The sequence below is a fragment of the Pleuronectes platessa genome, chromosome 3, assembly GCF_947347685.1.
Source record: "Pleuronectes platessa chromosome 3, fPlePla1.1, whole genome shotgun sequence".
NCBI lineage: Eukaryota > Metazoa > Chordata > Actinopteri > Pleuronectiformes > Pleuronectidae > Pleuronectes > Pleuronectes platessa.
Window position 1 is genome coordinate 919368 of NC_070628.1, and position 15955 is coordinate 935322.

Here is a 15955-nt window from a genome sequence, read left to right on the forward strand (position 1 = left end):
TGTGTCTGTTCAGCCTACATGTTCTTTGGATTGCATAGTTGCTCTGTTCATCACTTCCATAATTCTGATCATCGTTGTATTTTTTTTATATTACATTTCATTGAGCTGACTCCCAATAAGAGCATCAACCCCGAGGGACAAACAAGAACCAGGAGAGAAACTACAAAGTGCTCTAAGTCCGAGACATCTACTGGACAGACCACACTCAGCCGCTGGGGTTCAATATGTGTACACACAGGATGTGTTTACGGACTACTGTAAACAGTGGATCTGTGATTATGCATCCCTGGAGGCTCCACTCCTGTATGTTATGCATGGCCCAGGACTGACACCAACTGACAACCTGACGTGGACGACAGACGCTGACACAGCATCACCTAACTACACCAGACTGACTTCGACACCTGCACTGGGACCACCAGATCAAAACAGATCATTTACACAGACTGTAAATGAGAAACGGGGTTTCATGAAAAACAGTTTAGTGCAAACGACCAGTGGCGTATTTCTCCTCAAAGAAATTAGATAGCTTGGCATTGGGTCAGCCTCTCTGTCTAAGAGCAGAATGATATCAAGAGGTCACATTGTTAATGCCATATTCTGGATCGTCCATTCTGCACCAACCTAATTCTATTAACAGCCATTTGACTCTGTAAAGTGTGAAGCTCACACTAAAGGTGATTCTGTTTTCCAACAGGTAATGCTCAAGCAGATACAGCAGCAGAGGAAGCGGCAACTAACCAACATACTGTCATTGATATTCCTTTTTCCTTTCTCTCACAGATTTAGCAGAAGCACAGAGTCATGCTAACAACATAGAGAAAGCAGAATGTAAATGTTTTAACAATGTATGTCAATCTAAGGACGGCCTTCCATGTGTGTTTAAATGTTTATTTGTTGTTTTGTTTGTTTCTGTTTTATTGAAAATTGTCTGGTTTCCCAAACTACTCCTTTACGTTATATTTCAAAATGTTTAAATGTTCTGACAGGCAACAGGAGGCCAGGACGTACAAGCCCCTGGCCAACCATCGCTTGCAAATGGATTTCATTGAACTAGCACCATGTGAAGGAAAGGAGCACTGTCATGTGGCTGTTGACATGTTTTCCCTTCAGGTAAAGCAGATGCAGTTGCAACGGTGTTGGTGCGAGAAAACATTCACCCTAGAAATCCCACATGAAATCAACAAGTGATGACACAGATCTCTCATGGATCAAAGCACCACCGGTAGTGTTTACTGACCATGACAGGGAGGGAAGGGCCCGAACAGGTTTGTACTGTGTTGACATAACCAAAATGTGGAGCCTTGTACACACAGGTAAATGCAGCTATCCCACAACCAGCAGAGAGCCAGTTGAGACGGAGGCCCGGGGAGAGAGTGTCGCTTCAACCTCACAGACGAGGAACAAAGCAGAAGAAAGACGACAGCTCTCACTGAGGTGTTAAACCACAACAACAACCAACAGCTGTTGCAGATCAAGAGAAAAAGAGACAGAAGGAACTAAAAAAAAGAGAAGAAAGAGAAGAAAGAGAAGAAAGACTAGGACCAGCTCATCATAAACCAACTAACTAAACTAACTAAACCAACCAATTATTATTAATTGCCACGACAGTATATTTGTGGCTGTAGTTTTTCAGTCATCCTTTGTGAGTTCAGTTTGTGTGTCGCCTGCTGTGAACATCACTTTGCATTGTTCGTTGTGGTACTTTTACTTTTGATACTTAAGTACTTTTAATTTCTTAAGGGTGACTCTAACTTTTCAGATACGATATCTGTACTTTTACTCACGTATGGCTTTCAAGTACTTTACACCCCCCCCGCCCTCCTCCCTCTCTCCTCCCTCCATGTGACCGTCCTCCCCCGGTGCTCCGTGGCCGCCTCGGGGCTCCCTCAGCGGGCAGATGGAGTGTATGGAGGGGGCTGTTTCCAGTCTCAGCTGGTCTCTGGTCTGCGGGGGGGCGCTCTACCTGTGGCATCAGACCCGGGTCCGGACGGCTTACGGCCGCTACATGTCCGCGGAGAGCCGCTGCTGCCCGGCCGCACTGGGCTGGTTCCTGCAGGAGGTCCCGTCCTTCCTGCTGCCGGTGCTGCTGCTGCTGCTGCCCGGGGATCCAGGCCCCGGGCCCGGCAGGACGCTGCTGCTCTGCACCTTCACCTTGCATTACTTCCACAGGTAAACAACATGTCACGATAAGTAACGACACGAAACGCAACATGACAAAAAGTAACGTTGAGTAAGGTAACATTAAGTCAAGTAACGAAACATAAAGTAACGAAACATAAAGTAACGAAACATAAAGTAAAGTGTAAAGTAAAGTATGAAATGAATAAACTGCAGCGGGTCAGGAAGTGAAGAGGAAACAGGAGAAGGGACGATGAGTCCGATCCGACCTTGTGACTCGGGTTGAGACTAATCCGATTTGACTCTGGATTCAGGGACTGAGTGCACGGGGAGTTCCACAGGGAAATGTGAAACTGACAGTGAACAACATATATATTATTATTATTATTACTATTGTTAGTGGTGGTATCATCAGTGGCTACAGGATGAGCTGGAGGCTGTCCAAGCTGAAGCTGCATGTTGACACCTTGTTGTGTTTTCAGGAACTCTCTGTAACTTGCTCTTGACACAACAGTGTTGTTGTGTATCCAGACACAACAGTGATGTTGTGTATCCAGATTCAGAACACAAGTCTCCTCATCACTAGGCTGCCTCGTGTTCTGGTTCTGGATACTGGGATTGAAATCTGAAAATACAAGAGGCTGGAAACAGCATATTTGTCTTTGTGTATTTTAATGGAGGCTTTCTGCAGAAAGGATGAACACAGTGAGTCACAGGATCTCAGTGAAGATGGAGAACCTTCAAATGCAAGGATCTCATATAGGAGGACTAAGGCTGGTGGTCTGAGCCAGTTCAGACTGGTTCTGTAGGTGCAGGTTGAGACAGGAACAAATTATCTGGATACGTTTCCATTAGGTTCTTGGACAGTCAATAAGTAAAAGAAATGTCATATAGGTATAGAGACAGGTCATACAGGTCTAGAGACAGGTCATACAGGTGTAGAGACAGGTCATACAGGTCTAGAGACAGGTCATACCGGTCTAGAGACAGGTCATACCGGTCTAGAGACAGGTCATACAGGTCTAGAGACAGGTCATACAGGTCTAGAGACAGGTCATACAAGTATAGAGACAGGTCATACCGGTCTAGAGACAGGTCATACAGGTCTAGAGACAGGTCATACATGTCTAGAGACAGGTCATACAAGTATAGAGACAGGTCATACAGGTCTAGAGACAGGTCATACAGGTCTAGAGACAGGTCATACAAGTATAGAGACAGGTCATACAGGTCTAGAGACAGGTCATACAGGTCTAGAGACAGGTCATACAAGTATAGAGACAGGTCATACAGGTCTAGAGACAGGTCATACAAGTATAGAGACAGGTCATACAGGTCTAGAGACAGGTCATACAGGTCTAGAGACAGGTCATACAGGTCTAGAGACAGGTCATACAGGTCTAGAGACAGGTCATACAGGTCTAGAGACAGGTCATACAGGTCTAGACACAGGTCATACAGGTCTAGAGACAGGTCATACAGGTCTAGAGACAGGTCATACAGGTCTAAAGACAGGTCATATAGTTTGGGGAGGAGGGAAGCATCAAGCATCTGGGACACTAGAGCATGATCTAAGGAATTGTCTGTGTTTCCAAATCTACCAAAACTACACAAAATGCAGATCTACTGTCAGTGTAGATGTTCCCCGTTCTCCCTTCAGCCAGCCTCACTGGGAGCAGAGAGCTCTGCTGCCTGTGCTGGGAGTGGCTGGTAATCAATGCATCATGAGCTGTGACCACAGAGAAACACACTGGAGTTGATCCTGTGTCTGAATTGTGAGACGCTGATCCAGGAACAGCTCAGTGTCAGGATTCTGCAGTGGTGTTTCCTGTTAGTCTGATCTTGAGGAACAAACTTCAGATCTTGTTACTACACAGTTGTGTTGTTGTCTTCTGCTGGAAGAAGAGCAGCTGGGCTCCGAGCATCACGTGTGTTCACAGTGATGTTAGGTATTTCCAACAGAACAACATGATAATGAAGCAGCAGACAGATGAGACGTCTTCTGTCCCAACTCACCCAGAGACCATCAGTCCATGTGACCTCACCATGTGGTCGTCGCTGAGGGCTCCTGGGGGACAGCTGAGGAACACATGATCTGCAATAAGAGCAATAAGAACATTCCCAGCAATGACATCACTTGATCTCTGTTCCAGGTTTATGAATCATTTGAATGTTTCTCTCTGAGGGGAGAGGGATCTGCTCTCTGCTGGGACCACACGCCCTAAAAATGGAACTTGTTCTTTTACAAACTGCAGTTCCTCAGGTTTGCCTGGTGTCCTCCTGCAGCTTCATGTTTGAGGAGAGCCACAGAATCCTTTTCACATTGTTCTTTAGTTGGAGCACAAATCATGAAATCATCAACATATTGACTAAGTGCTCCTCCTGGTGTTATCTCTGATGATCTTTCTCTTCGTGCCTGGTTGTAGATAGCACTGACACAGACACGTGAAGGTATAACTGTCTCTGTTAGACTCAAACACAAACCAGTATTATCTGTCCTTATCAATTTGAAGATCAAAGACACAAACTGAAATCTTTTTTCCAGGAGTTTTGTTTACGCCTTCCTGACCAGGGGCCGACCCGTCCCCCTGACTACCATCGTCTACGCCGCCATCTTCTGCTCGCTCAACGGCTTCCTGCAGGGTCACCACCTGCTGCACTGCGCCCGCTTCCAGGACACCTGGCTGACCAGCGCCCGGCTGGCTGCAGGTGAGACGCTACACAACGCATCACAACGCTACACAACGCTACACAACGCATCACAACGCTACACAACGCTACACAACGCTACACAACGCATCACAACGCTACACAACGCTACACAACGCTACACAACGCTACAACTGAGATCAGCTGCTCATACAGGTCACATGATAACGTGTCACTTCCTGTTTGCAGGTTTCTCTATGTTTGTCGTTGGTCTGAGCATCAACATCCACAGCGACCACATCCTGCGCAGCCTCAGGAGACCTGGAGAGGTCGTGTACAGGATCCCACACGGTAATGAAGACCTCGGAGCAGGATCCCTCCAGATTCACACCAGATCCAAACCGCATCCTGGTCCACTCCAGATGTCACTACTGAAGAGCTGTTGATAAGTCAACGACATGAACCTGGTCTCACTGTGGCACCACTTCTTCTCTCAGGGGGGATGTTTGAGTTCGTGTCGGGGGCGAACTTCTTTGGTGAGATCGTGGAGTGGTGTGGTTACGCTGTGGCCGGCTGGTCGCTACCGACCTTCGCCTTCGCTTTCTTCACGCTCTGCTCCATCGGGCCCAGAGCCTACCACCACCACAGGTATGACCAGGAACACGTTAGGAACATGTCAGGAATATATCAGGAACACGTTAGGAACACGTCAGGAACATGTCAGGAACACGACAGGAACATGTCAGGAACACATCAGGAACACATCAGGAACACGTCAGGAACATGTCAGGAACATGTCAGGAACATGTCAGGAACACGTTAGGAACATGTCAGGAACACGACAGGAACATGTCAGGAACACGTCAGGAACACGTCAGGAACACGTCAGGAACATGTCAGGAACATGTCAGGAACACGTCAGGAACACGTTAGGAACAAGTTAGGAACATGTCAGGAACACGACAGGAACACGTCAGGAACATGTCAGGAATATATCAGGAACAGGTTAGGAACAAGTTAGGAACATGTCAGGAACACGACAGGAACACGTCAGGAACACGTCAGGGACATGTCAGGAACACATCAGGAACATGTTAGGAACACGACAGGAACATGTCAGGAACACGGCAGGAACATATTAGGAACACGTCAGGAACATGTCAGGAACACATCAGGAACACGACAGGAACATGTCAGGAACACGTCAGGAACATGTCAGGAACACGTAAGGAACATGTCAGGAACACAGCAGGAACATGTTAGGAACACGACAGGAACACGTCAGGAACACATCAAGAACACGACAGGAACACGTCAGGAACACATCAAGAACATGATAGGAACATGTCAGGAACACATCAGGAACATGTCAGGAACATGTCAGGAACATGTCAGGAACACGGCAGGAACATATTAGGAACACGTCAGGAACATGTCAGGAACTGTCGTCGCCAGGCACTGAACTTGACCTCGCCTCCGGCGATTGGACAAACGTGTTTGTTGATCCAGGATTTGAGAAGGAATAATTAGACACTTATACATGAAGTTATGGAAATTGAATATTTATTGTAAAACAATGAAATACTTACAGAGAGTCTCTGGGGTTCTGCCTGGACAAGTCACCAGCTTCACTGGATCATGTCGAGAAGAAACCCTGTTCAATCCTAAGTCCACAGTATATATATCCAGACACAGGGTGCGGCACAGAGGAGGTCCTCTTTTGAGGAGACTCAGTTATTGGCTTATGTATGCTGCTTCCTTAATGTGCAGCTATGCAAAATTGTTCACCTCACATTCACCTCAAACTGTGTTTTTTAATTTATCAGAATGTCACAAGTTCATGTGTATGGTTACCAGTCGGTTGCTATGTCTGATTCCTGTCTCGTTTCTTCTTTCTGTGGCTGTGCTCTGCATCTGAGTCAAAAAGACAACACCGTGCTCTAAAAACGGTTGTAGCGTAAACTTATTCTGAGTATTGTCTGGGTATCAGCTTCCTGGTTCCATCTCTCTGGCTCACAGTTCGTCTGAGGAACCAACGGTAGAAAACATGTGGTTTTCAGTTAAACAGTTCCCAGTTCCCAGTTTATACTTCGTGTTATGCATTATTGATTATATAGACCAGGGGTTTTGTCCCAGGGACCACCATTCTGACTAGAAAGTAATCCGCGGCCCACTGGTGTGTGTGTGTGTGTGTGTGTGTGTGTGTGTGTGTGTGTGTGTGTATAGAAGGAAGTATTAACATCTGGTTTTCCATGTTGTTTTATTTAGAACCTCAAACAAATCTACAAAAATGTGTAAAAAACAAACAAATGGTTGATTTTCAGTGCTTAAGAATTGAAAACAAAATTAAAATGCAGTTTGTAGTTGTACTGCATCTCAGAATCACATGTACGTCAATATACAACGATCATGACTTAAATCTACAGACATGTAGCTGACATGTTGAGAGAACGTTAAAGTATCGGTGATCAATAACAATCAACATAAACTGGGGCTACAACTGAAGAGTAAGATGACAAAGTAATGCAGAATATGTCACAAATGATAATCATACAATATCACACAAACAATTAAGGCCTACTGAAGTTTAACCTCATGATCACCAGCAGCACATCCCACCTACTGCGTGAGTAGTACTTCTGTGTGTGTGTCTAGAGCTCTCCTAAGAAATTGTTTCTCAACCAGTGAACGTGGTAAAGTGACTGTTATTGCAATTAATTGTTTTGGCTATTATGCCAAATTATTTTTCTTATTACAAAGTATTTGTTATTCGCTCTTTGGTTTTATTTAATATTTTCATTATTAATTCTGCCCTTTTGGGCCTTCTTTTGGGGAAATCAAAATTCCCATCATACAAACTACATCTCAAGGACCTCCTGAGAGTTTTTCTACCTGCTCAACCGCTCTTCTACATCTACCTGTAACACATGCACAGGGGGAAACTACTAACTTCTAGCCCCAAGCCGGTTTCAAGGTTCCCCTCATCACCTTTATATTATTTTAGACATATTTTTCTTATGTTAAATATTTTAGTAATCTGGAAATGTGTTGAAATATCAAAGCAAATTTCGCGGACCCCCTGCAATGCCGTCGCGGACCACTCGGGGCCCGCGGACCCCTGGTTGAAAACCCCTGATATAGATTATACAGCTAATATTTATTCACAGGATTTAGGTCAAATATAGTCACAAGATACAGAGAAGCATAGATATCAACAGAACACATCAGGAACATGTCAGGAACATGTCAGGAACACGTCAGGAACATGTCAGTAACATGTCAGGAACACGTCAGGAACATGTCAGGAACACGTCAGGAACACGTCAGGAACACGTCAGGAACACGTTAGGAACATGGCAGGAACATGTCAGGAACACGTTAGGAATATGTCAGGAATATGTCAGGAACATGTTAGGAACATGTCAGGAACACGTCAGGAACACGTTAGGAACATGGCAGGAACATGTCAGGAACATGTCAGGAACATGTCAGGAACATGTTAGGAACACGTCAGGAATATGTCAGGAACATTTTAGGAACACGACACGAACATGTCAGGAAACAAGTTAGGAACATGTCAGGAACACGGCAGGAACACGTTAGGAATATGTCAGGAATATGTCAGGAACATGTTAGGAACATGTCAGGAACACGGCAGGAACATGTTAGGAACACGTCAGGAATACGTCAGGAACACGTCAGGAGCATGTCAGGAACATGTCAGGAACACGTCAGGAACATGTCAGGAACATGTTAGGAACAAGTCAGGAACATGTCAGGAACATGTCAGGAACACGACACGAACATGTCAGGAAACAAGTTAGGAACATGTCAGGAACACGGCAGGAACACGTTAGGAATACGTCAGGAACATGTTAGGAACACGTCAGGAGCATGTCAGGAACATGTCAGGAACACGTCAGGAACACGTCAGGAACATGTTAGGAACAAGTCAGGAACATGTCAGGAACATGTTAGGAACATGTCCGGAACACGGCAGGAACATGTTAGGAACACGTCAGGAATACGTCAGGAACACGTCAGGAGCATGTCAGGAACATGTCAGGAACACGTCAGGAACATGTTAGGAACAAGTCAGGAACGTGTCAGGAACATGTCAGGAACACGACACGAACATGTCAGGAAACAAGTTAGGAACATGTCAGGAACACGGCAGGAACACGTTAGGAATATGTCAGGAACATGTTAGGAACACATCAGGAGCATGTCAGGAACATGTCAGGAACACGTCAGGAACACGTCAGGAACATGTTAGGAACAAGTCAGGAACATGTCAGGAACATGTCAGGAACATGTCAGGAACACGACACGAACATGTCAGGAAACAAGTTAGGAACATGTCAGGAACACGGCAGGAACACGTTAGGAATATGTCAGGAATATGTCGGGAACATGTTAGGAACATGTCAGGAACACGGCAGGAACATGTCAGGTGCTTGGACTTCAGTTTGAGAGGGAATTCTCTGGTGTGAGATGCTGAGGTTTCACTCAGATGTCATGGTGTCCTCTCTGTCTGCAGAGACTACCAGCAGAGGTTCGAGGACTACCCCCGCTGCAGGAAAGCTCTGATCCCGTTCCTACTGTGATGACGGTGGAGAGTGAAACATCTCAGCTGAGCAGCACAGACACAAAGTAATGCATATATACAGTGCCTTGCATAAGTATTCACCCCCTTTGGACTTTTCTACATTTTGTCATGGTATAACCACAGATTAAAATTTATTTCATCGTGAGTTTATGTAATGGACCAACACAAAATAGTGCATCATTTGGAAGTGGGGGGAAATATTACATGGATTTCACAATTATTTACAAATAAAAATCTGAAAAGTGTTGAGTGCATATGTATTCACCCCCTTTACTGTGAAACCCCTAACAAAGATCTGGTGCGACCAATTGCATTCACAAGTCACATTTGCAAGTCACATAATTAGTAAATAGGGTCCACCTGTCTGCAATTTAATCTCAGTATAAATACACCTGTTCTGTGACGGACTCAGAGTTTGTTGGAGATCATTACTGAACAAACAGCATCATGAAGACCAAGGAGCTCACCAAACAGCTCAGGGATAAAGTTGTGGAGAAATATGAAGCAGGGTTAGGTTATAAAAAAATATCCAGAGCTTTGAACATCTCTCTGAGCACCATAAAATCCATCATAAGAAGATGGAAAGAATATGGCACAACCGCAAACCTACCAAGAGGAGGCCGTGCACCCAAACTGAAGAGTCGGACAAGGAGAAAATGAATCAGAGAAGCAACCAGGAGGCCCATGGTTACTCTGGAGGAGTTGCAGAGATCCACAGCTGAGGTGGGAGAATCTGTCCACAGGACAACTATTAGTCGTCTACTCCACAAATCTGGCCTTTATGGAAGAGTGGCAAGAAGAAAGCCATTGTTGAAAGGGATCCATAAAAAATCCCGTTTGGAGTTTGCCAGAAGCCATGTGGGAGACACAGCAAACATGTGGAAGAAGGTGCTCTGGTCAGATGAGACCAAAATTGAACTTTTTGGCCTCAATGCAAAACGCTATGTGTGGCGAAAACCCAACCCTGCCCATCACCCTGAGCACACCATCCCAACAGTGAAACATGGTGGTGGTAGCATCATGCTGTGGGGATGCTTCTCTTCAGCAGGTACAGGGAAACTGGTCAGAATAGAGGGAAAGATGGATGGAGCCAAATACAGGGAAATCCTTGAAGAAAATCTGATGCAGTCTGCAAAAGACTTGAGACTGGGGCGGAGGTTCATCTTCCAGCAGGACAATGACCCTAAACATACAGCCAGAGCTACAAAGGAATGGTTTGGATTAAAGAATGTTAATGTCTTAAAATGGTCCAGTCAAAGCCCTAACCTCAATCCAATAGAGAATCTATGGCAAGACTTGAAGATTGCGGTTCACAGACGGTCTCCATCCAATCTGACTGAGCTTCATCTTTTTTGCCAAGAAGAATGGACAAACCTTTCCATCTCTAGATGTGCAAAGCTGGTAGAGACATACCCCAAAAGACTTGCAGCTGTAATTGCAGCGAAAGGGGGTTCTACCAAGTATTGACACAGGGGGGTGAATACTTATGCACCCAACAGATGTCAACTTTTTTGTTCTCATTATTGTTTGTGTCACAATAAAATTTATTTTGCACCTCCAAAGTACTATGCATGTTTTGTTGATCAAACGGGAAAAAGTTTATTTAAGTCTATTTGAATTCCAGTTAGTAACAGTACATAATGGGAAAAAGTCCAAGGGGGGTGAATACTTATGCAAGGCACTGTAGGTTTGTGTGCAAGTCCTGTTATAATTCTTTTTAAATAAATTCATTTTATTATCTTTAAATCCTTCTGTGATCATCTGCTCCTCATCTATTCAAATATTCTGTAACGTGTTGTTTGGTAAATTTATATATTTCACACTGAATTATCTGCTCCAATCTGTGGATTATAGGTTAATGACATATTTAGGCTAACCTGTTGAAGTAGAGAGGTTGTTATCGGAGAAGAGAATGATTTTTTTTTTAAAAGTATTTATACAAATACACAACAGCAAATCTCTTGTATCTGTAAACCTGTTTAGCAATAAAACCTGATTCTGATCCCAAATCCTGGACCCGAGTCTTTCAATTCAGTCAGTGTTCATCGTCTTTACATATATTTTATATACATATATTGTATATATTATCAGTGAATGTTATCTAAACATGTGAGTATGTCCAGCCATCAGGGGACGCTCAACACGCTTCACTTCAGGAGCTGTGTGGTTCCACATCGTGAGCGCCCTCTAGGTGGACTGAGAGTGAATTACACCCAGGACCATCTGCAGCAACCGGAAGAGGACAGGCTCCGCTGCGTAGTTTCCATGTGAACGGTCACTGCGTGCTTCGCTACGTCACGCCTTCGTGCAGGGATGTGGGCGCGGTTACACTGGTGGTGCGTTCAAGACAACTCGGATGTTTTCAAACTCGTCCTTGAAAAGTGCAGTGGACGCAAACTACAGACGGGCTTCGAACTTGTGAACTCAGGAAAACTCAACAACCTGTAGTTCACGGAGCGGCAGTTGTCTGACGTCACACAACAATGAAGGCGCTCATGGAGACGTAGGACGTGTGTCTGTGGCCAAGTGTAATCAATATACCTGTTTCTGTGTGGACGGAAGCTGCTCCGATCACGTGACTCTCCCCACGCGACAAACATTCCCACGGTCACAAGCTTGTTTACCTTTTACGTCATCACTGTGCGCTGGAACGTTTTCTGTAACGCAGCCGTTCGAGTCTGATCACTTGTGACGTCACCTGTCCGTCAACATGGAGGCGACGTGTGCAGGGGATGTGAAGACGCGGAGGTAAAAGGTCACGTGATCCTTCATGTGCGCGACAAGTAACTGACGTTACTGACTAACTAACGTTACTCTGAGTCACAGGTCAGGGAACCTGAGGAGGCCCCTGAGCACGGCGCAGAGGTTCACGTGCACGCGCCCGTCCGTCAACGCTGAGCAACACTGTGAACTGCTGGTGAGTTCTCTCTCTCTCTCTCTGACTCTCTCTCTCTCACCTGTGTCACCTGGTCTCTCCCCCCCCCTCTCTCTCTCTCTGTCTCTCTCTCTCACCTGTGTTATCTGGTCTCTCCCCCCCCCCCCCCTCTCTCTCTCACCTGTGTCATCTGGTCTCTCTCCCCCCTCTCTCTCTTTCTGTCTCTCTCTCTCACCTGTGTCATCTGGTCTCTCTCCCCCCTCTCTCTCTTTCTGTCTCTCTCTCTCACCTGGTCTTTGTCTCTCTCTCTCTCACCTGGTGTCTGTCTCTCTCTCTCTCACCTGGTGTCTGTCTCTCTCTCTCTCACCTGTGTCACCTGGTCTCTCTCCCCCCCCCCTCTCTCTCTTTGTCTCTCTCTCTCTCACCTGGTCTTTGTCTCTCTCTCTCTCACCTGGTGTCTGTCTCTCTCTCTCTCACCTGTGTCACCTGGTCTCTCCCCCCCCCCCCCTCTCTCTCTCACCTGTGTCATCTGGTCTCTCTCCCCCCTCTCTCTCTTTCTGTCTCTCTCTCACCTGTGTCATCTGGTCTCTCTCTCCCCCCCTCTCTCTCTTTGTCTCTCTCTCTCTCACCTGGTCTTTGTCTCTCTCTCTCTCACCTGGTGTCTGTCTCTCTCTCTCTCACCTGGTGTCTGTCTCTCTCTCTCTCACCTGTGTCACCTGGTCTCTCCCCCCCCCCTCTCTCTCTCACCTGTGTCATCTGGTCTCTCTCCCCCCTCTCTCTCTTTCTGTCTCTCTCTCTCACCTGTGTCACCTGGTCTCTCCCCCCCCCCCCCCCTCTCTCTTTGTCTCTCTCTCTCTCACCTGGTGTCTGTCTCTCTCTCTCTCACCCGTGTCACCTGGTCTCTCCCCCCCTGTCTTGCAGGGTTTCCTCCCTCAGAACTACCAGTACCATGTGTGCCGGTACAGAGCTGTGAGCCAATCAGAAGCCGGCCCCGTCAGCTTCGAGGCCACGGTGAGGATGTCCCTGAGGTCGAAGGAGGACATCCAGCTGTGGCTCAGGTCCATGGCGGTCACATGGCGAGTGGCCCACACCCGGCCCACCACAGGCTGCCGGATCCTCTTCAAGGTGGACGGGTCGTCCTCTGACTTTATCTTTTCATGTCTCTGTCAGGACACGTGTCCCCTGAAGTCTGTTCACACCTCCTGTGGCTCACCACGTCTTCCTCACTGAGAACATGAGTCATGTTCTGTCCAGAGTCTAAAGTTTAATCATTCTACTGCAACTTTTTATAATAATGAGTCTTCATCTGAATGTTAGGCCTTAATTTACAACAAAGCATTTAACGAAGGCCACTTAAACGGGAAAAGTTTAATATAACAAGAAAAACATCGAAGAATATGAGTAAAGAGTCATATGAAGAGAGTGAGGTCATCATTTTAGTTCATGTATTTCAGATCCTGAATATCAGAAGATCAGTCTCCTGTGTTAAAATGAGGAATGTGAAGTTTCAAGTTTCACAAACCAACTGAACTTTTGACTTTATTCTCCAGATCGTTCTTCAATGGGGTCAAAATGTTCTGACGGTTAAAAGTCTCACATTGATAAAATGTCTTAAATATATGGATGGGTGAACATGAGTTGTGTTGACCTGATTCCTGCTGCAGGCGGACTACAGGTGTCAGTACAACACACAACCCAGAGACAAACTGACCAGGGCGACCAAAAACACAGACTGTCCGGCCAAACTGAAGGTGACGCTGGTCCGTGCCGAGGCGTCCAGAGGTCAACGCAGCAGGTCCACCACACCTCCACACTCCTGCTTCCATCTCTGTCTCCACCTCTCTGCTCCAGCTGTTTGCTCTGTCTCTCCAGAAACACGGATCCTCACATCCCAGAATACCCCACGCTCGTCCACATCAGCAACATCCACAATCACAGCGTCCGCACGACGAGTTCAGGAACCACCACGCCAGCCGCTGACGCACCACGAGGTCAGGTTCATTCATTCAGGTGGACGGCTCCCAGAAGTGAAGCCAAAATGCCTGTTTTGCCCCCTGGTGTCTGGCTGCAGCATGGGTCATAAACCCTCCTCCTCCATGTTAGCAGATGGGATATTGACCAAACTCAAATGTCAAAGTAGACGTTAAATAAAAGATGTTCCTGTCGTTTCCGGTCGTTCTTATCTCACTGAGGTTCAAGAGGTTTCTGATCAGTTTGGTTTTCATGTTATAAAAACACAAGATGGTCGGTTGGTTTCGAGATATTTTCCTTTCCGGAGGAAGAACCAATGTGTCGTCATCGTTGTGGAGGTGTTTGTGATGTGTGTTAACATCTGTTTGGATCTGTGTCCAGATGTCTTTGACAGGAAGGAGTGGAGCTCCATGATCGGAGAGTTTTCGGCCGTGGCTCAGAGCAGTGCCGGGTTTCAACGAGCGGCTGTAGCCATGATGAAGACCTTCTACGCGCTGAAGGGGAACCCCTCCATGCTGCAGTCGGCCATGCACACGTTTGGCCACAATGGCGCCACCGGCCTGGCATCACGGCCCCTCCCACGCAGCGCACGGCCCTCCTCCATGTTCCACAGAAAGGTCCAGCTCGAGGGGGGGCGCAGACCCACGGCCAGGAGGCCGAAGAAGGTCGTTACCACACCGGACTCTCAAAGCTCAACATCGACAGTTGACATGTTCTGCAGCGAGCAAACATAACATACATGTAACCCCCCCCCCCATCACCTCCCCCCCATGGCTGAGAGCCTTCAGTGGATTACCTCCATCAACTCATGAACAGATGAAACTACATCTGGGTCTGTCTGTTACACTATGAGATCAAACTTGACAATCTGACGTTTTCACAGGAGAGACATTTATGAGTGTGTGTGAAACAGTTTTCAGAAATGAACTCTGTAAATGTGTGTACGGGTCATTGTGACGTTATGTATTAGAAGACAACAAAAATGACTTATCCAAAAAAATAACAAAGGAAACTGTAAGTAAGGATTTGTGATGATATAAAACAAGTTAATTGGGGAAAAGCTGAAACACTGAATGATGAAACTGCAAAGATATAGAAAATACAAACTTTGGACCCTTGTTGTTTATCAGAGGGTTAAGCTGAAAGAGTTATTGTTTGTGATTTTCTATTTATCATCGATTCCTCTGATGCCTCAGACTGTTGCAGAGGTGATAGATGTGTACGATCTGTTAGTGTGTAGTGATAGTGACAGCGCCACCTGCTGCCAGGAGGAGGTAAGCCCACGTTTCGCCCGGTGCAGAATCTCTTATTAGAGCACCTGGGAGCTGCTGAGGGATCATATTTGTCTATAATCAGATTTTGGTGTGAAACTTGATTCTGGGGTGAACTTTAAATTCATCAACGCAGAATGGAAAACAATTGGTGTCACACCATAAAATAAACATATGATTCAAACTGTTAGAATGAACCTTTCAATGAGAAATAAAACAGTTCTCTTCTCAGCTTTACATTCATTTTAAATCAGATCTCTTGCCACGATGTTTGAACGGTTTTATTGTTTCCAATGATCATTAATTCATTTAACTAATGAAACTGTTTTAATAAGTTCCCTTTAATACCGTTTGTTCATTAAATATCCTCCGTGTCCCACCGGCAGTACTCACATTGAGCTGCCCGGGCTAAGAGCCTCTCCTCCGGCTCCGCCACGTTCATGGAGCCGGCTAGCATCA

General features: G+C 46.0%; 2 protein-coding genes across 2 annotated transcripts; both read left to right on the plus strand.

Moving 5' to 3' along the window:
• Positions 1-1328: 1328 nt before the first annotated feature.
• On the plus strand, positions 1329-11388 carry srd5a2a (steroid-5-alpha-reductase, alpha polypeptide 2a). The gene is made up of 6 exons (XM_053419658.1): positions 1329-1645; positions 1894-2172; positions 4667-4830; positions 5020-5121; positions 5268-5418; positions 9311-11388. Exons 2-6 carry the CDS (start codon positions 1901-1903, stop codon positions 9375-9377), a joined length of 756 nt encoding a protein of 251 aa, XP_053275633.1. The 5' UTR covers positions 1329-1645; positions 1894-1900; the 3' UTR covers positions 9378-11388.
• Positions 11389-11700: 312 nt separating this feature from the next.
• si:dkey-75a21.2 (uncharacterized protein LOC794385 homolog) lies at positions 11701-15739 on the plus strand. Its single transcript, XM_053419659.1, has 6 exons — positions 11701-12127; positions 12206-12296; positions 13176-13379; positions 13919-14049; positions 14127-14245; positions 14607-15739. Exons 1-6 carry the CDS (start codon positions 12090-12092, stop codon positions 14957-14959), a joined length of 936 nt encoding a protein of 311 aa, XP_053275634.1. The 5' UTR covers positions 11701-12089; the 3' UTR covers positions 14960-15739.
• The last annotated feature ends 216 nt before the right edge of the window (positions 15740-15955 follow it).